This window comes from Anser cygnoides, chromosome 2 (genome assembly GCF_040182565.1).
Source record: "Anser cygnoides isolate HZ-2024a breed goose chromosome 2, Taihu_goose_T2T_genome, whole genome shotgun sequence".
NCBI lineage: Eukaryota > Metazoa > Chordata > Aves > Anseriformes > Anatidae > Anser > Anser cygnoides.
In genome coordinates, this window is record NC_089874.1 from 109,565,678 (window position 1) to 109,590,143 (window position 24,466).

The 24,466-nt window shown below is 41.0% G+C and overlaps 1 protein-coding gene across 10 annotated transcripts in view; it reads right to left on the bottom strand.

Annotated features, from left to right (window-relative positions):
- Positions 1 to 24,466, bottom strand: part of MTCL1 (microtubule crosslinking factor 1) — a 104,269-nt gene that overhangs the window by 10,890 nt on the left and 68,913 nt on the right. For all 10 annotated transcript variants that reach the window (XM_066992775.1, XM_066992770.1, XM_066992771.1 and 7 more), the window contains 5 exons: positions 21,579 to 21,809; positions 19,757 to 19,945; positions 13,823 to 13,990; positions 6,750 to 7,004; positions 2,556 to 2,861 (listed from right to left, as the gene is read on the bottom strand). In XM_066992775.1, the coding sequence (XP_066848876.1) occupies positions 2,556 to 2,861; positions 6,750 to 7,004; positions 13,823 to 13,990; positions 19,757 to 19,945; positions 21,579 to 21,809 (1,149 nt within the window). The remainder of the gene's footprint in view (positions 1 to 2,555; positions 2,862 to 6,749; positions 7,005 to 13,822; positions 13,991 to 19,756; positions 19,946 to 21,578; positions 21,810 to 24,466) is intronic.

Here is a 24,466-nt window from a genome sequence, read left to right on the forward strand (position 1 = left end):
GCTTTCTCCTTGATAAGAAATCTTAAATTGCCTGTGGGAATACTCTTTCCTTTGCACGTAGGCAGCAAAGTGGTCAATCCCATTAGGACAACAGCCTGCACAGGGTAAAAGTCTTTATGCCAAATCTAGAATAGCCTTGAACTTGTACATGTGGAAAAAAAAACATTCACAGCTCACTTCCATTTGTGATTGCCAAAACCAGCACACCCCTGCAATCACAAATGGAAGTAAGCTGCAACTGGATTTTTTCCACATGTACAATGTATTGTTTTGGACTATATATTCTGAGTGAATTTATTCCACGGAGTGAATCTGCTTTATGTCAGAGGCCTAGCTGTGCTGAAATAAGAGATAAAAGTTGGCCCTTTGACATAAGATTTCATTGTATGTTCTCTAGGAACTAACAAATTGCACCAGTTGAAACTCATTAAGCTAGCTATGTTAAATGTGTGGGAAAACTATTACTTGTTTCATAGGGGGAATACCTACGGTTTGCTAATGGCATTAAGATGTTTTTATGGCAATTGCTTCCCTGTGACAATCCCATAATTGTTGTTGTGTGTGTTTTTTTAACAGATACTTCTGAAGCAACTGCTCCGCAGTCATTGTTTTTACTGTTTGTATTTCTAATAAAAAAGGAAATACAAAATATGATCAGGAACCAAAATAGCATCAGTACCTATTAGTCTTATTCAAGCTCATGAAATCATGCACATTAGCAACACTGAAGTGTATTTCACATTATGATTATTCAAAAAGAGCACTGTTTCACTTGGCAAATGCCTTTCTGGTGTTTATCAAGACGTAGGGAAAAAATAGGAGTTTTACTCTGGTGTAAGTCTGGAACAAAGCTGTTGGCTTCAGTGGAGAGATTATAGAATACATTTGATCTAACTGAATGGAGAATCAGGCTGAAGGCTGGATTGACTTTACTACACTTAGTACCACAAAGAAAATACAGTGGCGAGGAATAGCCAGCAGGCTGCCATTGCCTCTGTGCATCCTCAGTAAATCTATTCATTAAACTCTAATCAGTTTTGCTTGACTAAACCTAGTGAGGCAAAATGACTTTGTACATGTTTCACCAAAGCATGCTTTGAAGGGAAGAAGCTGTGCAAATATAACCAAGGACCTAATTTTGCTGACAACACTTTTGTCAATGGTGGTAATGTCTGAAAACGGAAAGCATCTAGAGAGATCTCCATTCTTAACTACAAGACTGAATTTTAAGTACAGAAAATAGCAATCAGAATTAGACATAAAACATAGATCCCTGACAATGCTATCTAATAGCATCAACATATTTCACCGAGCACTTGAATTTGTATGAAATAAACAGCTGAGAAATAATAAATACAGAATCCCACATTGCTCCCTATACATTTATGACACTGGAAGGAAGAAAATCTAATTGGAGCACACATGTACCTCCAGCTACCTAAAATGTAAGAACTGCAGCCACATTTCTTGCCTTTCTTATTTTATTTTTCTCCTTTTCCTCCCAAAGACTCTGATTTCCCAGTCCTGTAGCTAATGAACAATGTTATCTCTCAAAGAAATGCTCGGGTCAAGTTTTCACAGGCTTACATGTTCAAGCCAAGGCACACTAGTGAAATTTTGTCAGACCTGCAGGGATTTTGAGATCTGACTTGCTGACAGACTTTTTTCCAAAGCGGCCAAATTTTCAAGCCTGAGTACATAGATACATCTTGGATTGGAAAGTCTCTGCTTCTCTATTAGCTATAATGTGTCCACCCAAGCAGGACTGTCATGCTCAGAGCACAGGCCAAATGTCTAACCCATGTGCACAGATCTGAATTTTCAGTCCAGAAGAAAGTACGCCAAACTTGCATTTGGTAAACAGCATACAACATGCTGCCCGCTTGGTAATTTTAATTTCCAGAGCTCTCACAATGCATCTTGTTCCGTAACAACCACAAAAAAAAACTGTGAAGACCCAGGTCCAGGTAAAGTAAGTGTGTTGTACAGATTTTAGCAGGACACAGACAACATTCACTATGGTCAACTGCATCTTTTAGCACTGTGTTTTGGATCTTTGTATCTTTATGGTGTAGTCTGAGGGCAGATGCTTTGCTGATGAAGAATAATTTTATTTTTTCAACACCTCATCTCACATCCTCATCCTAATCTGTTTAGGAGCAACCACAATAGAACAATGTGAAGTACCTCTCTACAGCATTTAATTCCTTACTAGAAATATATAGCCCATGCTTTTCCATATATATGTGGGTATTTACAGATGGATGAGACCTGAGCCAATATGTATATCTAATATAGTTATAGTACCTAATATGAATGGCCAGCAGATGAGGTAATCTTTGGGACCTTTAGACTGGCTCCCAGTTTCTCATGTGACTGACACGAGTCTAATCAGCTCATCACAAGGAACAAACCACATCTATACCAAATTCACTGCTGGATGACTACAAAGCAGTGACTGTGACACAGTATCTCACTTCTAGAGCACGGCTGCTGTACAAATTGTGACACAAGAGACAACATGCAGGCTTGATAAAAGTTAGAAGAGCGCATACTTCTGTTAATCCGGTAAAGAATTTCTCCCGCTCCAGCTGCCGGGAGCGGTGTTCCTCCGACTCATCGGGAGAATCGAGGGACAGCGACTCCAGGAAGAGGTTTTCTGTGGCGCTGCACCGATCGCTCTCCTTCAGCTTGGACAGTGACCGGTCATCAAACTGGATGGCATCTGAGTCAGAGTAGGATCTTGATCCCATCGGGCGAGGCACGTGAAGGTTCCCCTGGGTCGTAAATGGGCGCAGGTTGCTCTCCTTCTGGTCACACAGAAAGCCCCCTCCTCTTCGTGGGCTCACTTCTTTCTGAAGCTGCAAACAAGGCGAGTTGGAAGGATCAGCAATTATTCATGTAGCCTATGGCACCCTGCGTTGCTCACCCTTCTCCAGGAGCAAGGCACGCGTGGCCTGGGGAGGCAACGCTGCGTGCCGCTGGGCTGCCTGAGGTCACCGCGGGGCTCCAGGCACGGCCGGTTTGCTCTCTTGGCCCTTTCACAACAGGAGATGTATCAAGGACTTTGATGCTATTACTCAGAGGATTTCAAGTGGCTAAATACATATTCAATTTTGCTTGTTTATGTCTATATGTATACATATATACACCCTGTATATATACACACAAAATCATGTATCTGCTTGCAATCTGATTTTTAAAGAAACAAATCAACGCTGTTGTTTAAAAGCAATCTTGACATAAGATCCTAAAGCAAAACAAGTAGGAGCTTAAATAAGGGTGAGTGATTTTGAGTCTCATCAAAACATACACAAACTTTCTTCTGGTCAGCAATGGAGGGATCGCACTTTCATGTACATCACTCATCTTGTTTCCAGAGGTGGAAAATCCCTCTTAACAAAATACAAAAGCTTTGTTTTAAAGGTGGTCTAGCCCTAATACAGAGCTACAAAGTTGACTGTAAGAATAACAGAATTGTCAAAGGGATGAATTAGGCATGCAAAGCACGTTTGAAGAAAATACATATTTAATAGAAGGACCACCAAAGCTATTAACTCTACACTTTACAAAAACTGGATGGAGAGACAGTAAACCACTAATGAAATTGAACTTCTGTCAGTCTTAAAATTAGGTTATGTGATCAACTTTCCCTTTAATTATAAATACAACAGGTTAGGTGAAGTGAGTGACATTTTCAAACACAGTGAGTGACAGCAGGAATCTGATACATAATTCTGATGCTTTGCAAGAGCAGCCTGCTAAGGTTACTGACAATACCCTGCAAATGCTAGTCACTCCCTGGGATCCTGGGGACTGAGGACCTCCTACAAAACATGCTTTTAGTGTTGCTGTATGTGTATGGAAAAAATCAACTGGCATCACATTGCTTTATGTAGATCAACTGCAGGTTTTAGGCCAGATCCTAAATGAGTAAATTTTCACTTGGGCTGAAGTCAGTTAGACTTTTGCTTGATTCAGGCCTAAAAGAATGTGAAAGCATCTTTAGTGTTTTGCCCCTATCTGCTTATACCTATAAAAACGCAACTCTCCATGTAGGTGATCTTGGGGTTTTAAATATTTGTTGGTGTGATTGTTGCAGAATTAGCTTTAAGAACATGATGTGTGTGTATTCTCTAAGGGAAAACAAAGTGACAGCGTACTTGAAAAGAAAGATAAAAAAAACCAACTTTGAGCTCTGAAAAAAAGTAGGTCATCATGTTTTTTATATGCAAGTGGTATTCCCATAACTAACCGAAGTAAAGTATTTTATATATTTTATACATTGGTGTGAGCTTCCCTCTTATCATACATGTATTATTCATTAGCTCTCTGAAAGCAGACAGGCATAAAGCATTAGTAAGAAATTTGGCACACATGCTTCAGTTCGTTCTTGGACTGTTTTTCAAACACACACACTGGTGTAGTCTCCTCATCCTCTACGTATCGCCATACATGGAATACACACAGAAAAACACTGGGGAGAAGGACTTCAGAGAAATACTAATTGCTTCCATATAAAGCTGGACATGACTACAATCTGAGAAGATATTCAACTAAAAGCCTGCAAATATTTGGAAGCTTCCTGTCACACACGGAAATGTTTGATTATAAGTAAAGATGAGATTATGAAGTTTCGCAGGCAGATAGCCAAGCTCTCCAATGCTATTTCTGATCATCTAGTCCTCTGGAATTAGTTTGACATAGTATTTTTTAATTTTCTCTATCTATGGCTAACATTGTGTAAAACTCTTGTACTACAAATATATAGTTGGACCCTAGAAGCTTCAGAATAGTAACAAAAGAAATCAGTTCCAGGGTTAGTTAAGAGCTATTCTGCAGACTTTCCCAAGATGACTCTGAGAGGTTATGTCAGGTTTGAAGGGAATTAAAGGCTAGGTAACATTAACAGCGATTTTTCTCCTCCTCCCTTCAATGTGCCTTGTTCCCAGTGAATAGAATAAGCAGTCCTGAACCAGCTTAAATCCCTCAGGCTACTGAGGATACACTGAAAAGATAATGTCAAAAATACAGTTCATAGAGACAGCAGAATAAACATCCAAAGAGGTACCAGTGACTTTTCAAACAAAACTTTATGCCCATGTCCTTAGTATAATGGGAATTTTTCTGATGATTATTTAATTCTCATTTTGCATGAAGAATCCACCGGAGGCATTTTGGTCAGTGAAATTCAAGAATTAGAAACCAGCCCAGTCCAAACAGGGAGAAATCAGCATCTTGTGCCAGTGGAAACCTCGGAACCAGATAACTTTGATGAATTGCTCTGCTACAACCCTTCTTAGCTCACGTGCATTGGCTATTTTATCTTAAGAGACCTACTACAGTTCTGCATTATAAGGCCTTGTAAGGGCTAGTTCAAGAAGCTGCATGAAGTATTCTCAGAAACCCTCAGATAAACAGGAGGTTAAAAAAGCCAGAATATTCTTCACTGATATTTTGAAGTAAGAAGCTCAAATCACCTTCCTTGGTCTGTAAAACTTTCATATTGGTCATCACCCACTTGTACCTCCACTTTTAGTGGTAATTTTAGAAATATCTGTAAAGTACAGCATTTTCTTAAGTACTTCCCAGTGGGTTTAACAGCCATAGCTAAAACTGAGGTTTAGCCTTGCACTGATAATATTTACAGCCTGGTGTCTTTTCTCTAGCTTCTTGTTGCAGCCCAAGCATGGGAACATGAGACACAGACAAAGAACCCTTTTCAAAAATCAGTCATGAAGTCACCCCAGGCTTTCATCAAGCTAAACATGTGAAGCTACTTTGTACTTCATTCAAGCGAAGTGCTCCCTAGAGAGCATGCACAAATCTGGTGCAGTTCCATTTTTGATGTCCTAAGGACAGGAAGTATTCAGTTAATTGAGGACCCACAATTTCAGTTGTTTTTCTTACTCTTCCTGGAATGCATGACTCAGAGCTGAGCAATGTTCAGTCAAAAATGGTGTATTAATTCTCCATCATTAAACTTGATTTTAATATTTTGTGTGGTTTCCAGCCAGACAGAAACCCATTAGGTGAAATTTGGAACAACATTCTCAAATCAGTCTCTAATATTAAGCAGATGGAAGTGCACGGTGGTGTAGACAATGGGCATGAAAAACAAGGGGATAGATACACAATTATCAGATTTGCAAATGATAGCAGAGGTGTGCACAAAATTCATGTGACCAAGGTCAAAAGTGTCTTCTGAATATTTAGCATTGCAAGCTGTTTATTTGTTACCAATCAGGGCTCTTCATTGTTATCTCCCGGTTTCCTTTGCTAGAGAAAAAGAATTCAGTTGAGACTGAATAGTCATAGCAGCTGCATCTTTGGTGGCAAATTCACAGATGAACAGACTTTTTTTGGCAGGAAGCTGTATATCCAACCTTGAATAACCCTGCGAGTGGGACTGAGTGTTTCAGCATGAAGAGATGCACATAAGCTTTCAAACAGAATGAATCAGTGGGACCATGCCTGTACAGGATAATTGAAATGGGGCAGGAAATGGCCTTTAACCTGGACCCGATTTCTCATAAGCGGTCCTTTATAGGGATTATGAGCATCTTCCTTTTACTCCCTTGAGTATGCAAATTGTTTTGTACCATGGGAAACACCGATGTAGCCAAGCAAACAAAATTGTTCCTGTGCTGTTTCTTACTACAGTTTCTTGACCTTGCTCTGAGTGTAGTAATGGTGCAACACCTCATGCTTTGCAGCCAGCCATTGCCCACCCAAGGACGACTCCTTACCTGCTCTATCCGCCTGAGCAGCTCCTTCTTTTGACGCTCCCATTCTCGTCGGTCCCTATCAAGCCTGTCCAGGAGCTCCACCTTTTCCCGGTTCCAGTTCTTCTCACTGTGCTGGATTTGCCAGCGGAGGTCCATCACCACACTGTGAGTCTCAGCCAGAAGCTTCTTGTGCTCCTCTCTTTCCCGTTTAAAAGCTCCTTTTGCATCAGAAGTGAGGCCTACGTCTCCTGAGGTGTTCTCACTCTTCCCTTCCAGCTGCCATTAAAATAAAACGTAATTAGGACACCAAACTTTCTCAGGTAAAACCCATGTGTTAGGCAAGGAATTTTAGTTGGAGAGACTTTTTGCCCACAACAACCCCCAGCAATGGTGTTTGTTACTGTACAGCTCCTCACACCTTCCAAAAAGAGGGTGCTTCCAGCACAAAGAGACGTACCGAGATCACGTCCCCCATCTCTGCAGATTCTGGTGGCTGAACTGATGTCTATGGCAGTTAGCTGATGGTACCTTCTATCCCTTCTCCTTCACATCATGCTGCAGGATGCTCAATCAGATCAGAAGAGCTGGCTCAAGGTAACGGGATCATAGGAAAATGCAGACTTGGTGGGTTGAAAGGAGGTCTCTAGCCCAGCCCCATGCTTCCAGCAGGGTCAGCTCTGACTTCGAACAGGGTAGCTCATGATGAGTTGGATCCTGACAAACCACCAAGGGCAGAAATTGCATAGCCTCTCTGGCCAGTGTGGACCACTACTTGACTGTTGTCAGAGTGAAAATGGTACTTGATGGCTTTGTGTAAGTTCAGGAGAGGGAAGAATTTATCCCTTGATAAACATCCCTTGATAAAAGCTTCACCTTTTTTTTACAGCTCAGTAGGTGTGTGAATGAGTCAGAATGGGTCACAAGCAACCAAGAACGAAAAGTAGTGAAAACTTGTTTCTGCCTCTGAAGTCAGTTTTCTTCAAAAAGCAGAAGCATCAGATTTGCTCCTTTAGCAAGAGAGAAAGGCGGTACCTTCAAATTATCCAATGTGGAAAATAATCCCAAACTCTCTGAGAAAAGGGAAGTTCAGACTGGATTAGGGAGTGAAGCTAATTAGTCTTTGGAACAGCCTCCCCAGGTAAAGGGCAGAGAGGTCATTTACTGAGCTGTGGAGAACAGCCTGTTGCAGCCACTTGCATGACAGGGAGATCTTAAACACTTGCATCTTCTACCACTAATTTCCAAAGTTTTTTTTTTTTTTTTTTTTTTATCAAACCAACCAACCAGAAAAATCATTTATAAAAAAGCAGCAGCCAATGGTTGGGTTGGGTGGGGCTTTGGGCAGCCTAATCTAGTGGGAGATGTCCCTGCCCATGGCCAAGAGGTTGGAATTAGATGATCTTTAAAAGTTCCCTCCCAACCCAAAACATTCTATGATTCTATGAAAGTTGACATGATGCTATCTTCTCTCCCTTAACCTATTTATGCAATGTAAATTTGTGAGGCCAGGATGGTGCTGACAACATTTGATGAGACTCAGAAGTGTGCTATTTTGTACTGGCACAGATGTTAGATACTGATGGACATCTGTCTGAAACTAGTCATACCTGTAAAACCTTCCAGAAGTCAGATTTGACAGCAGTGGGGTAGTTCCTTCAGTATTAACTCAAGAACTCACGTTATCAGTAAACAAACTATAAGGCAGATACCAGACTTAGAGAAGAAACAACATCAACTGTATGAAAAAACTTATTAAAAAGCAATAGATATTAAGAGTATTATAAAGGTGGGATTCAGCATGAAGGATTAATGGACTAATTAATTACAGATTACTCAAACGTTTTATTTGCTTGAGTTCATTATTTTACTGAAGTCCCACCTGGTTAGTGGTGAAAATCCCATTGATGTCAGTGGCACCTGGGTGCAGGTAGGTGTGGAAGCATAGACAAACCGATGGGGGCATGGGGGCTGCACTGAGCAGTCCCAAAATAACCTTGCTGCCAACTACCACACTTCCCTCCTGGCCTTTGGAAGCAGTGTTATATACTATACTTCTACGTTCCTTGTTTCTAAAGCAAATGTAACAATTACCTACCGTGTATTATGGGATAAAATCAATTTGCGTATGACAAACAGTAAAACAAGGTAAGTCTGGACTGGCTTGGGCTTTCTTGGCCAGATGTGGTGCCTGTGTGTTTAACATCCCTCAGCTGGCTTTTTCTTCCCCTGCGGCTGTCCTGAGGCAGGCATCTCCTCCCTTGCTTCTGCGACCTGTCCCTGGGTTGTCCCACACACAACAGCACAGCTCAGTCGTGGACTGGAGGTGTTGTGGGGCAGAAATGCAGGGCATCCCAGGACAGGCCTCTGGCCATCTCTGCTGCAGATCCACTATGGGAGACATGATCCTGGGCAGCACGGCTGCTCAAGAAGCCAGAGAGCTTTGCTACCTTCCTACCCACTACCCCAGCACATTGACTGTCCGCAGGTTAATTCATCGATATGTAAAAATACTGCTGCTGGTTTCCAAACTCAGCACTAACTTAAGGTGACGGACTCTAGCCCCTTGCTGCATCTGCTCTCTGTGCATCCAGAGGTCGCCAGCTCCAAGGTGCTGCTCCAGCCAGGGTCTGGTCAGGTTGACATCCATTCTTATAGGTTTGTTTTGCTTTGGCCCCTCTGGGTTGCCCTTGCAAGTTCCTGCAGGGTTTACTAAGTGGCTGTGACACGGAATAATCATGTATTTTGGGAGTGTCGCTGCACAGCTGAGATCAGCCAAAATAGTAAGAGCCTGTAAAATGATATAAACTCTGTCTGGTTTCCTTACATCTAAGCCTGACAGAGGGTTATGTAGAATTTGTCCTTTGCAATATATCTAAGTGATCTTCCAAGTACCTTTAATGCCCTTGCAGACTTCTCATTTTTCATCCTGCAATAGGAGCTCCTAGCAGAAGTTGCTGGAGTGTCTGGAGTAAATCCAGCCAGGTTGGAGTGCAAACTCAACCTTCCAACTGTGCTGCCTCCCGGGGAATAATGCCACATCGAGTAGTAGCTATGGCTAACATGCTAAGTTGACAGACATGCCAATGTCTGCAACAAATTCTTTAGCTGGCATGAGGTAAAAAAATGCAAAAAGCAACCTATGAGGCAAACAAATGCTTTGTTGCAATATACAGTTTGTATGATTATCTTACAAAGCAAATTTCTTCTTCCATTTTTTTTTTAAATCTAAGAAAGTTAGCAAAACATTGAACTCAAGACTCTCTCTTGCCTTACATCACTGAATTCGTAACCACCATGTGGCAAGTTCTCAGCATTTCAGTTTGCAAACAAGAAAGGCCGTGGTCCCTAGACCATGCATTGAGCAGGAAAACCAAAAGAGGTAATGAGACAAAAGAACATGCTTCAGAAGAGCAATATCCCAAGAATGCATGGCTGCCATTAGAGTGCCTTGCCCAAGCTGCCCAAACAGTGTAAGTCATCCTGTGCCAGATCACTCACCTAGACCAGAGCCTGTCTCTTGCTCCATTGGAGAAGAATATAGGAAGTACAAAGGTGCGTTCAAAACCAAGGCAAATATGCAGTGATACACCTTCAGAATAATTTCCGTGTGATCTGTGATTTAGGACCTACAACATTCTTCAGTCAGAGGTGGTGCCTTTACACTTGGAAGACAGTTCTCAGTGCCTGTGAAAGGCAGAAGAGTGTTGCTGGCAAAGAGACCATCTGCCTCTGTGTTTATGAAATGGCTCAAATCATGGAGGAAGGATCCAGTGGTGGCTCTTTAGCATTAAAGTCTAGATGTGACTTTTCCAAACCTGCTAACTGCTAAGGTGGCTAGATGTCTCTCCATTTGCACCATGGCTTGCATTTCCCCCAAGAATCCCAAAGCTGGACCGCTGGTTGGAGTCATAGCGAGGGTTCATGTCCTAATGTGCCAATTTTCAATGCATATCACTGAATAGTTTGGGTAGGAAGGGACATTAAAAATCATCCAGTTCCAACCCCCCTGCCATGGGCAGGGACACCTCCCACCAGACCAGGTTGCCCAAAGCCCCATCCAGCTGGCCTTGAGCACCTCCAGGGATGGGGCATCCACAGCTTCTCTGGGCAGCCTGTGCCAGTGCCTCACCACCCTCTCAGCGAAGAGTTTCCTCCTAACATCTAATCTAAATCTCCCCTCTTTTAGTTTAAAACCATTCCCCCTTGTCCTATCACTATCTAATACTACTCTCTATCTCTTTTTATAAGCCCCCTTTAAGTATTAAAAGGCCACAGTGAGGTCTCCCCAGAGCCTTCTCTTCTTCGGGCTGAACATCCCCAGGTCTCTCAGCCTTTCTTCACAGCAGAGGTGCTCCAGCCCTTTGATCATCTTCGCGGCCCTCCTCTGGACCCTCTCTAACAGCCCCACATCCTTCTTGTGCTGGGGGCCCCAGACCTGGATGCAACACTCCAAGTGAGGCCTCACAAGAGCAGAGCAGAGGGGGTCAGTCACCTCCTTCCACCTGCTGGCCACCCCTTTGTTTTATGCAGGATTTGTTCCCAGAATACTGGGATTTTTCACTTCTCCAGCTGGAGGCTGAGAATTACTGGGAGTCCATTGGTCACAGTTATCAAGATCCCATATTTAGGAGCAATCTCATTATTTCTTATCTTAAAAACAATGCTGAAGGATCCTTCTGCCAAATAAGATGTACATGCATTTCTGACAGCCAAGACTTTTATTTTAATGACATACACATTGCTAAAGCTCAAAAAGCAGCAGGGAACAGTACATTATCATTTCTGATATGCAGTGTTTTTGCAACAAAGGAGTTTTCTTCCTTCCTTTTGCTCTTTCGTTCCCATACAGAGAGTTCAAGCATCAAAATGCGAAACCATTGTCAGTAACTATTAATTAGGAGGTGACTCTTTTGAGGAAAACGCTCTTCTTAATTGACCTACTGCTTCACAAAAAAAAAAAAGAAAAAAAAAAGTGGAAAGCAGTGACAGTACAGACAACAGTGGAGACAAGAAAGGCCTTGATTCTCTATGGGCTTGTCAGGGGTTGGGCAGTTTTATACCCCTCTATGGTGGGAGTGCTGCACAGCCCGCTGCTTCATCACTACCAATGAAAACGACAAAATGACATCCTGAGAGGCCCTCCTACCCACACAGGCTTGGCTATCTAGCTAAGGATGTTGTTATTCCACATATTGCCACAGACTAGCGAATGTTAACATGACATTATGTAATGCTGACAATTGAGGTGTTATTTACTAGCTCCTCACATCTTGATCCCGAAACTTGACCTATAACATAGGTTATAAAAATAAATGTTTATAAAAATAAATTCCATATTTGGAATCATTAACAATAGTTTGAGTCAATTTCATATTTACATTTCTATTTAATGTTTATCATACTATTATTTTTCTATTTCATTTTATAATTGCTTCCTTATAACTGTGAGCACATACAACAGACCTCAGTGGGACACTTACATTTTTTGCACTATCCTAATTGACACTCTCATGATTTATGTACTCTCTTCTTGCTACTTCATTAGGAACCCCTTTTTACTGTGAAATATAAATGTGGCTTGGGGAATCTGCTGAGGAAGTCAGCTTTATGTCTTAAATATTGATTAGCTTTATTCTTCTCATTTGCTTGAAAAAATGCAAAAAGTAACACCCACGGCTCAGAAATTACCATATGTTACAGATTATTACCAGTAGAGCTGTTGTGATGGCAAGAAGCCTGACAAAGTCACCAGAAGGAAGGGTGCAAATCTATCTTGTCCCTGGGCAGGAAGAGCAGCACTGTCCTGCTTGCCAAGCACCAGACAAAGAGGCAGTCCAAGAGTAAATCACCCATGCAAACGCAAAGTAGGCAAGCTTGAAACTGGTAGTTAGTTCTCAAAATAGCTTTCTTTCGGTTTTGTTCTTTGTTGCCATCTCTAGCTTAAGGTAAAACTGTCATCACGGTTTTATTTCGGGACGACCGAAAATGGGGATTGATTTTGTTTCTCTTTTCAAATGATCTGCTGTCTGGAAATTTGTGTGCACTAAGAAGCAGCTGATCTGAACTGAGAATTCGAATCCGCTGAGAGAAAACTCTGCTAAAATGAAAGCTTCTTCATTCATTCTGGGAAACAAGCCTACAGTACCTGGGCAGAAAAATAAGTGCTCACAACTCAGTGCTGTGCATCACTGTGAGTCTCCAGACAGTGCTGAGATGTTCATGAATCTTCCTAAATATACCACCCTCCCAACAGTGAATATTTTTATTATATCTGTCTTCTGCAGAGAAGCTCTACAATTGCAAATCCTTTTCTTGGAATCTGAACATGCTCATTCTTCCACTCCTCCTCTCTTCAATGTGGTACATCAGAGCTTTTACGCCATCAGCTTTGGAAATGAATCCTTGTTTTTTTTCTTTTTTTCTTTTTTCCTTTTTTCTTTTTTTTCTTTTTTTCTTTCTTCCTTACTCGTCTTCTTATTGCTTCAGAAATTGTACATCTTCAGTGAACAGCAGTACATGGCACTGTAGCACCTGGCCCCAGATTTTATGCACATACTTCTAATAGTAAGTTATGGTGGATGCTAGAGCTCTCTTGTCAGTGGGGTACCATCCATCACTAACCAGCAGCTTTTACTGGCCGGTTTAATACTAACAAACAGATCTAATGCTTCAGTATTATTAAATCACTCTTTTCTTGCCTATGCATCAAACGCTGCAGTTCCTATGTGCCAAGGCACAGTGATGAGCTAGTTGTCAGCATGCCAACATCAAGACATTTTCTCTCCTATAAATGCCAATAAATACAGAAACCCGCATGTCTCATTATCACAGCTGATGCATTACCAGCCAGCTCTTCTGAGAAAATACAACTAGAAGAGGTTTAATTCCTTCATTCTCACATTACACAGCACCTACTACACAAGTACTCTTACAGGGACATCTAGAACCCAAAAGGCAAGTCATGACTTTGGGGGGCTTTCAGGCACGGGGCTAAAATGAGTGAAAGTGGCATCTCTCCTGACTCTCAAAGATTTCCTGTTTCATTAAGTGAATGTGCCATCCTTTACGGGTGTTGGATGCAGGAGGGACGCTACCTGTTCTAGGTGGCACTTCAGCTCAGTCATTTCCACCTCCCAGGCTGCCTTTTCCAGGGCATACTGCTGCTGGAGCCCATGGCGCTCACGCTCGTCGTCCCGCAGCTCCGAGCGGAAGTCATCCAGCAAACCCTTCACAGCGTTCAGCAGTTTCCGATTTTCACTTGCCTGCCAGAACAAAGCAAAACAAATGTCATTGGGTGACTTTAGGCTCCAGTTTCATCTGTAAGAGGAAAAAATGCCTGCATGTCCATTGCAATGGCAATGTCTTCCGTGTCTACTTTTTTTTTCGATAGAAGATATTTAAGTCACACTGAAAAAGGCACTAAACATCCTTCAGGATTGAAGCCATCTGTAATAATGTCTCCTTAAATACTGGAATGCAAAAATAGGGTACCATTGCTTAAATTCTTTGGGTAGCTGTGCATCTCATACATATAGTCATTGCTCAGCATCAAACCTCAGATGTTTTTTAACTACACGTAAAGGAAAGTGATTAATTTTCAAAGCTTTTTATTATCAGACAAAATTAATCAGGAAAAAAGTGAGGTTTTGATCTGAGTATCTTTGCTAAGCTGTTTCACTAGAATGCATTTTGCACTTCTCAGTATTTAATCACTTGGTTCTCATGAGTGTGTTAGTCTCCTTGGAAAGGCCTAACTCAAATTAGCTGTCTTGATTCTTGCATGATAATCTAATTCATTTTAATTTTTATTTATTTTTTTCAAGTGGAGGCTTCCTGTAATTTCTCTTATCTGGTGTTTCACGAAGTACCTACATAGGCACTTCTTTTAGACAAGTCAAGTAAACAGATGTACAACTAATCTGATTTCATGTCCTCATCAGATTTTTGGCATCATTGAACCCACCTCACCCATTTTTGTAATCACCAGGCAGACATGCCAGGGCACCTTTTTTCTTTAAAAAACAAACAAGCATGCTCTACTTTTTCCAAGACATTTGGTTCATTAGGAAAGAAAAAAAACAAAAACAAAAACAGACGTGGAAATGACTGCAGGATGACTGCAGGTGCTTATTGACTGACCTATAATCTGTTTGGGCTAATGAAATGTGATGGTGTACAATGTGGGGTTTTATAAGAAACACGCTCACAGAAGCAGAATTAATTCCATTAACATTTTATGCCAATTAGCAGCTTCCTACTACACAGCAGCAGTCTTCAACATACATATAAAGTCTCTTACTTTTCAATATGCAATGAGATTTTATGTTTTCCCCATGAATTTTCATTCTGATAGCAAATTAAGGCTAGACTCTCCAAACATCTCAAGATCCTTGTGTAATAATAAGAATTAGAGCTCTTCTGAAGATTTGCCCTTAGTGTCTGTTACAATGGGAGCTGCTGGGTACTGAGTGCTTCAAAATCTGGCCTCACCCTCTTTTGAAAACCCTGACCCCACAAGCTTATTAAGTGCTTTTATTCAGGAGCCCCATTCTGTGCTTGCTGGTATGCATTACTTGGCAAAGTAATCAAAAGGCTCCACAAGGGAAATGAGGGAGAAGAAAAATAAAACCAAATAAGAATAAAGCAAGCTACATCCCTCATTCCTGTACATATATATATATATATATTTTTTTTAGCTTTAGAGTCCTGTAAAATAAGGTTTTGTGAAGAAAGAAGCGATGGACTAGTACAGAGAGGAGCCAAAAGAGCCTCATTACAGGTTTGTAGCCTACTGGGATGAGGACACATCTCATTTCAAGAGGCATTACATCAATGTCGTTGTTATGAGACAAGTACCCCAGGTGCCCCTTGGGCTTGCTGGGATTTTAATTACCTTGCCAATATAAATCCAGTTTTGGTTACATACTTCTAATTCCTGTAGAGAATTCTCTTTTGCATGACTTTGTATTTACATTCTGAAGTTGGAGAGGTCTGTGAGATTATTTCTCCGGCTTGCCAAACTAGAGTGTTTTTAGGGAACAGATGAAGTACTTCTGAGACAATGTGTTCTGAAATACAACATTTACATCTAGACATGTCTGAGATTTCTGCTGCTAAAACTGCCAAACAGCTTCTGCATGAGAATAAGTCCCACAGATACAAAATAAAGATTATTATGGTCTTTCTGTTCCTCCCAGGGATGTTGTGCAGGCAGAATAAATGGAGCATGGTTGTGACTTCCTGGGCAGCCTCCCATGCAAGGAGCTGTCTCTTTAGTACCTTACCATACTTCTGAGCATAGAGGAACCCGACTGACTCACAACTGGTCTAGGACAAGAGAATTATAAAAGTGCTTTGAAGTCTTACTGCATCCACCACTCAGGATTTATAGGTGAAGGAAACAACAGCTGGCAGCAAATGAAAACTTAATGTAGTAAACCTCTGGTAGATTCCAGGTCTTTGGACTCTTTGATAAGTAGTCACCCCTAGAGATGGGAGCCTCTAGCAGTAGAAAAGTTTGGGACCAGAGCTGTTGTTTGAAGCTTGGCTCTGCTTTTAATCACAATTCTCTTTTCTTTGAGAATTTTACTTCAGAATTCTGCCACAGTCTGGTATTACCAGCAGCTTAGTGGAGTAGTCAATCAAAACCACGAGGCCAGGAGCCCAAACAGAAAACAAGAACCATGCATTTTCTCAGTGTAGTCAGAGGTCTAGGCGAAAGTGAAGCTAGGTCTCAGTGCAAATGATTTTAGTACATTTAAATTTTAATTACTATTCCTTTGGGCTTTTTCCTTACCTATGTGTTGAAAACAAATCATGTATGAGCAAAAAAAGATCTAACTGGGGATTTTCTTGACCTCCCCCCAACTAGCAGCAATACATGAGTGTATTGCTTATCAATGCTTTTTCCTTTGGACCACACATGTTTAAACTTTTCTTCTTCCCTGTACTTATACCACCCAACGGACACTCCACTCTTTCTGTTCAACTGAACCAAAGTAATTTCTTTTTTCTGCAGGTATTTCTCCCTCATTTTTCACTACACACATTGAAATGCTCATTTACAGCAAGACCTCCTCTGCAGGGCCACCAGCCTGACTTGGCAGCTTATCTTCACCAGACTTCCTTCATGGCTCTTGAACCTTGCCAGTTCCTTGCCCAACCCATTGGCAATGTGCCCCAGCTATCAGCCATGGGACAATGCCTGCTCCAGGGATCTGGGTTATGTCAGAAAGGTCTGGCTGGGACAGGAGGCACCCAAGCAAGAGCAGCATGAAGAGAAAGATGAACTGGCTGCTCTCAGAGTCTGCACATACTTTGCCTCTCATCAACTAACCTTTTATTTCCCCTTTCCCCTCTGCTGTACCTTCATCCCTTCACATACCAGCCACGTAAAAATCCTAGGCAAGTGAGGCATGTACTTTCCATCAAGTTGAGTAACTCAAATCATAATAATATAACATTAAAGGTTGCTTTTTGAAATTAAGGCCTCGGGGGTTATAATTTTTCTCAAAGCTATTTCACTTTTCAGGCAAGGTAAGAAAGTCAGCAGTAAGAATGCAGGCTGAAAATACAAGTCATTAAATATTAACGTTAAGTGTTAAAAATAAGCATGGGTTACTTCAAGTTACAGGAAGCCTTTTCTTTTTTTCTGACCTAGTTGTCTCAGCCACTCATAGTCTATTGAAAATTTTCCTTCCTAATGTGAAACAAATGCTGATGCATATCATCCTGGAGCTCACCAAGCAGAACCAACAACTTAGCACTCTCCTGGGCAGGTGCAAAACTTGTAGACTCCTAGCTTCACCACTCACCCCAATTTCAATGTATAAACAGTGCTTATTTCCAGCTGGGAGCTTAAGGGAGCTCCAGAAGACCTCCTCCAAAACCCTGGGAGCTTTTTTAGTGTAGTTTGACTAGGCAGTGGTATACTGGGAGTTGAGTGCTGCTGACATCCACCCCTTCAGGAAGGATGTGCTCTGGGTCTGTGATACTCTCAGAGTACCAGAACTGCAGCACTGAAACCCCTCTTTACCTGCTGGTCAGTACATACAGTGCTTGTTTGAAGATTCAGCACGTTATAACAAAGAGTGAGCAGGCAAAACACATAATAGTACTTGAAATGAGAAACGTCTTAGCAAACACACTCACTCTTGCAGTGTTGAAGTACCACTTTTTTCTTTGTGGGAAGGCAAGAAACCTATTCCACCTTCGCAGGTCATTTGGATATCATGCACTATTGAATATCAAGACGGGTGAGACATGGTCTGTTCCTATGGCTCATTTCTTTAAGCAATATTAGCTGGAGCTGCTGCATTAAACCATCTAGCAAAGTTTATAGAAATGAATTATAAGCAATTCTGCTTCCCATTTCTGCTGCTTTAGTTGCGATTAATGTTGAAGCAATAATTATTTCAAGGAGGACATAATTTATTTGAATGTTCTTGGTCATTTTAAGAGATATATATGGACAGTTAGTATAGGACAGAGGTTGTACTGAGTTATTATGTCGATTTACATTTATTTTACTCAGTTTACATCAATCTACAAATGTAATACAGTTAAGTGATGTAGTCAAGAGCATCTCTTCCATGGCCTTCTTCAGCCTCTACAAGAGAAGAGTTTGCCAAGAGGATGATTGTGATGGGTCTGGGTGGCTGGTAAGGTATGTCCTCGAAAAAAGCATTGTCTGACCTCCCACAGTATTAGCAATGTTAGGTCCTTTCCAAATGCCAAACTGGTCAACTTTTTGTTACCTTGGTAGCACATGTGACAGAAAATTAGCTAGAGAGTAGAGTTGTCAGCTAGTACAATTAAAAGGGAAAGCAAAAGAGTATATAAATGTAAAATGGAATATGAAGTGGTAAAAGACCACAGGTTTTTGTTCTCTAGTATTTTTTATTCAAATGGAAATTGTGTATGAAGTTACACCTTGAATTAGTGAGGCTGGTTGCAAGGCAGCCTGTGCATCTCCCAGCACCTACAAATTTAGCCTTATTATAGGACAGAGATTTACTGTTGTCTGCTGTGTATCTATTAGACCATATAGATAATAAGTAAACAGATTTTACTTAGTCCCAAGAGTTTGGAGAATGCAAGGCGAAGAGCTGAAATGCAAAGACACACACCAGCCCAAGAGCCTGCAGTGGGTCCAGCAATGTAATGCGATCATTGGGATGTATTTGTCTGAGAGCTCTCGCTGTGGATTGGGCTCCCAAGTCAGGGGCCTGGACAGGTACTGAGCGTAACACAGAAACCTTCAAGACCTTTTTCACTGAATTTGTGTTTTACACATAATTCTCACTCCATTCTCTTTCTAATTGCAAATGATTCCATGTAACAGGATGTTGTCATCTGCACATTTTCCATTTAAAAAATACAAGATGCACCAGAAGAACTCATAGAAGCCTTAATGCTGTCCCTTTGTATGTTTATTGTAAGTGGTAGGACTGCTGGTATATTGATGTACAAAGCAGAAAGCTGGGATATATGGCAGTGCTCTGACACACATAAGCAGGGCAACAGAGATGTCAGGGAAAAGTCAGATTGGTTTGCTTTTAGGTATTTAAGAACAAGTCCAGTGACAGGAAGGAACTTTTGAATTGCTTTTTCATCATCTGTAAGGGAAACATTAAATACATGTACTAGTTTCTTAAATTATTTAGAGGAAATAAAATCACCTCTTCTTGCTAAAAGCTTGACAGTAGAATACAATAGATGTGCTCAGGCAAGAGGAGCATGTAAATTCTGCAAACCATCACATACTGATAGATGTTTCTGGGCAAACAGCCACAAGAGGAAATAGGATTTTTCACTGATAGCAACTGCCAACAAGAGAACAGTAATCACATGTCTCCTGATTAAATATAAATATAACGGATGAAATCCATTGTAATTGCTGTGTAGCTAGCAGTATTTTTACAAGTGTGAGTCTAGGTGATTTTTAACACAACAGCAGAAGAAAATGAATTCCATTGGAAAATCCACAGTTTCCATTCCCAGGACATGATATACAAATGGTATGGTACCTGCTTCTGCTGCTGTAGTAATTCTGCAGTCTGCAGCTGTGGTCCGTGATCACTGTTCTCCACAGTGGGACGCTGGGAGAAATCTGTCAGTGCGAACACAACATCCTCTTCCTCCTCCTCTCGCTCTGCATCATCCGCCTTCTGCTCAGACTGAATGCCAAATTCTGGGAGGGCCTCAAGATGCTCAATCTGAAATGTAAGAGATGGGACACATCAACACTTTTAGCCACTTACCTAGGTGCACAGAAATCTACGGATGGGCTAAGGGAAGGGGTTATTTTCTCCTGGGGCTCTAAGGTGGGATATATTGACTTCTGTTCTCTAGGGTACAGGGAATGGTCTTTGAGTGATATCATATGACACGATGCATATGAGAACATGCAATGCAGGCCTGCAAGATAGGAGATCTAGGCAGCTGAGAGGATGGGTGTACTGCAAAGCAGTATGATGGATATAATCCACCATGCGTCAGTGAAAGACTAGACAGGACACTGGTGGTAATGCATAATGAAAACATGGAGATCAGGGAGTATCCCTATCTAGCACTTTGTTCTCTCTACTGCATTAGCAAAGCACTTGACACCACTAATGACTGGAGATGGACTGATTGTAAATTAACCAGTCAAAAAATCAAAACAGTGAAAAAATGAAACCTATTTTGATATTAGAAGATGAGCTAGTTTACACAGAAGCAAATTAGTACTGCTGAAGTAAAGTAGAATGAAATTATTTCTAAATAGCTACTCATCTTTTGTTTCTGACTCATTACACCATAGCTGATAAAGGTAAAGATGCTCACCCACCCTTTATCCAGAATAAAAAACACTGGAGCTTTCTACTTAAGCATATTCCTACCAGAGCTGAAAGGTTACTCATTCTGCCAAATGTAGCAAACATTGAAAGACACTGGGTATATAGATACATGCAATACTGAAAAAAATTACTTAGGTGCCTTAGCAGAGGGTTTCAGAATTGCAGGACAAATAATTGCTGATCAATGTATGATTCCCAAGAATTTTTGTTAAAGTGTCAGAATGGACAAGCACGTTTTTCTACTTACGTTTTCTTTAGGTAAGATTTTTGAATCAAATGGTAATTCTGGATATGCAGCTTGACACAATTTAGCAGCACCCTTTTTCACAGTGCATGTTCTGGCAATCACACCCCTTCTAAAATGTGTCAGCTTAGGGATTCCAGGTTGTTATGTACTCCTGAAATTCCTGATCTTAATTTAGTTTCTACTTGGAAAATAACTTAGATGACTACTGGTGTACTGCTGCTGACGGTGATAGACGTGCGTACAAGGAAAAGGAACAAACAAGAATGATTCACTGTAAGTTCCCACAAGAAACTGTACAATTCTCTTGCCAACATGAAAACAGAGCTTCCCTCCATCTGTATTGATGCAGGCTTCATAAGGAACACACTGTGCACACGATGACAAAAATGACAGCACTCAATCTATCTAAAGAGATTTGATTCCACCAGCTCACAAATGTATCTCTCTTTCCAAAAATTATTCAGGAGTCTTATCTTAGAGACCTAATTAAATCTTCATTTACTACGTGAGATTTTTTCAAGGCCAGATGCTTGTACTAGTTAAGGGTTTAGATTTAAAGAGAGGTGATCTGTAACAGAAAGATATGCAAAATATCCTTTAGCACAAGTCAATATTGAAAAAAAAGTCAAGTTTGATTTGTGTCCCCTTACAATCCATGAGTAATTATTAAGTTCCTGATGCCACTTTGTATTTAAAATCTAGTTAAAGAAGGGACACCCCACTGCTTGCAATTTCACTGGGTTAATGAGATGCAACAGTTACCTCTAATATGTCCTCCCCTTCCTCCTCCATTCGCTTGCCTTGCCGCCAGTGTTTCAGCAGCCACTTCAGTTTGACATACAGGAGGAAGGTGTCCTGCTTGAAATGCCTGAGTTCTTGGTGCAGTAGGCTCTTCTCCTGGCTCCAGGTCTTCTCTTCCAGTTTGTTCTGCAAAGTCAAGCTCTGCACTTCCAAATCTTTCCTCCGCAGGGTCTGCATATGCTCCTCCTCCAGCTTTAATGGAACAACAGATTAATGTCAATGCGCTGGGGGAGTCTCCAGGATTTGAACTTCGTTGGGTGAGACAAACCGAAATTTCTAAGTTTCATCAATAGTGAGTAGCTATTGAGTTTGGCTCAACAGGTTCCTCAGCAGTCATAACTGGCATGCTGAGGAAATTAGAGGACAGCAGCTGATAAACTTAGCTTAGATAACCACATGCAAGTAATCTGCACTGGAAGTGGACAGTTTGTTTACTTTAAAGATGCATGAGAACTCTGTTGCTGCTTATACATTTTATCCCCTTCATATTTTCTTCTCTTGATTGTATCCCAGCACAGGCACCACCCTGAACTGCTGCACACATCACACCTGCTAAATGCGTTTGTAGCTATTCCTAGGAGGTGGGACTGCAGCTGCCCTACAAGACAGTCCAGAATATTCACAGACTCATCACAGAATGGCTTGTGTTGGAAGGGACCTTAAAGATCACCTGGTTCCAACCCCCCTGCCATGGGCAAGGATGCCACCCACTAGATCAGGTTGCCCAGGGCCTCGACCAACCTGGCCCTGAACACCTCCAGTGATGGAGCATCCACAGCTTCTCTGGGCAACCTGTTCAATATTATCTTCACCTCTTCCCTCCCTGGCCACAGACTCGTCCCCTCCTCTGTGACATCTCCTTCTCCTTCTGGAAGGGCAATGCTTCCCAAGGACCCACACCAGTACCTCAGATAGAACTACTGGTCCTTCACTTCTCACAGTTCATACTCAGAGGTGTCTGAGCCTAGAAGAAAAATACTTCTAGATGAGAGAGACATGCAGGAACTGAAGAGACAGCAATAGGCTGCAACTTGGCATTCACAAGGTCTCAGTTTCAGTACTAGCACACATATAATTGCACCTGTTTCAACACAAGCTCATCTGAAACAATATTCTTTAAAAATGATTTCTCCCTCAACATATCAAAAATCAAACCATGGCATGACCATGGCCCAACACCACTTATACAAGCTAGTTGTACCGCATTTCATTCTCTGCATGGATGAGATGGTATTTCCCCTTCAACCAAGTTGTAGTTCTGATTGATCAAGAAAAGGCAGCCAGAAAAAGAATACAGAACCACTGCTTGCCAATGCCAGTTTCTATTACTTTCCATTTTGTGGAACAACAGGATCTCCTTTGACCAGCTCCATAGATGACATCTATGAAGTAACTAATAACAGTAAACTAATGAGCACAACAATTTAAACATAGGAACATTCCTGCAATAAGCAACATGCACAAAGGAATGGAGAATGCTTCAGAGATTCTTTTTCAGGAGCATGGAGCACCTAGCACTTCATACTGCTATAAATCTTTGCTTGGTTTTCACAGCAACATTTGATGCTGGTGACACAGGCTACTATCCCACACTAGGTAATTTATTAATGACTCTTCTGCCCTTTAAATGAGGTGTTCTGGCACAACACAAACTTCCAGCATTTATGCAACCATGCCTTAAGAAGTTCTTCAACATATATCCATAACATTGATCTAGATGGGTTGGAAGATTTTTAGAATAAAATTTGTAAATAAATCATTCTTTAAGTAAATATAAAGCTTAGAAATATATTCTTGAATAAATTAGGGTTATTCACAGTAGTTTCTAACTTAAATGGGTTTAAAATGCATCTTAAAAGTAGTCTGAAACAAATTAATGTCCCCCAAAACATACATGCAACTTCTGATAATACTCATGGGGACTATACACTGCTACCATACATCAGTTTGATGTAATTAAATGTCACAAAAAAAACCTGAAATAGTAAAAAAGGGGGTTCTTTTACACTCAGTTTTAAAGGGAAGAAATGAGCAGATTTTGTGTTGATGCAGGTTCTTCCACCAAATGGAGCTATGGTTAAATACAGCAAAGATCTATGAGTCATTTCCACCAGAAATCCTGGAAGATGATAAAAAAGGAATAATATCAACAGGATGGGCATAATCTGGAAAAAATGAAAAATCCAGAAGATGTTTTTATTATTCTATTTCTACTGGCTGTTAGCTCGAATTGTTAGCTTTGATTCTGCTTCATTTTCAATTGTTTTTACAAGCTGTTATGGTCTAAGTCCCTGTGGCCACAAATTCTTGCAGAAGACCCTGGTGGAGGTAGCTTCACAGAGTTCTGTGCTTTTTTCAATGGACCGCTATTGCAAAAGAAAAGAAATCTGAGGAGGGCATAGCTTCCAAAAAGCATTCACGGCCAAGGCAACTAGGAAGGAAATCAATTTACTGGTTGCCTTCAAAAGCCTCCATGAGAAAGCTCCTACGGAGATCAACTGAAAATTAAAGCTACTTAGGAAAAATGGAGAGGTACCACTTGGGCATTATGAGATTAGCTGGCACAAGGATAAATGCTTTATATACTATGCAGCAATTGTGATGAATTTAGTCTATGAGTAAACTTAAAAAGAAAACTTCAGTTAAGAGCCAATAGCCTGCAAAAAATGAGCAACAGATTGTAGTTTTTTTTCTAGGAGCTCAAGGTCATGAAACAATTGACTAATACGCTCCAACCTTCAAAAGAGCAGGGGGAGCTCATATAACAAAATATGATTTATTCACCAACTATGAATAAGAGGGTTGGAAACGTGATGTACTGAGGAATACAAAAGATCCTGGTTTGTGTC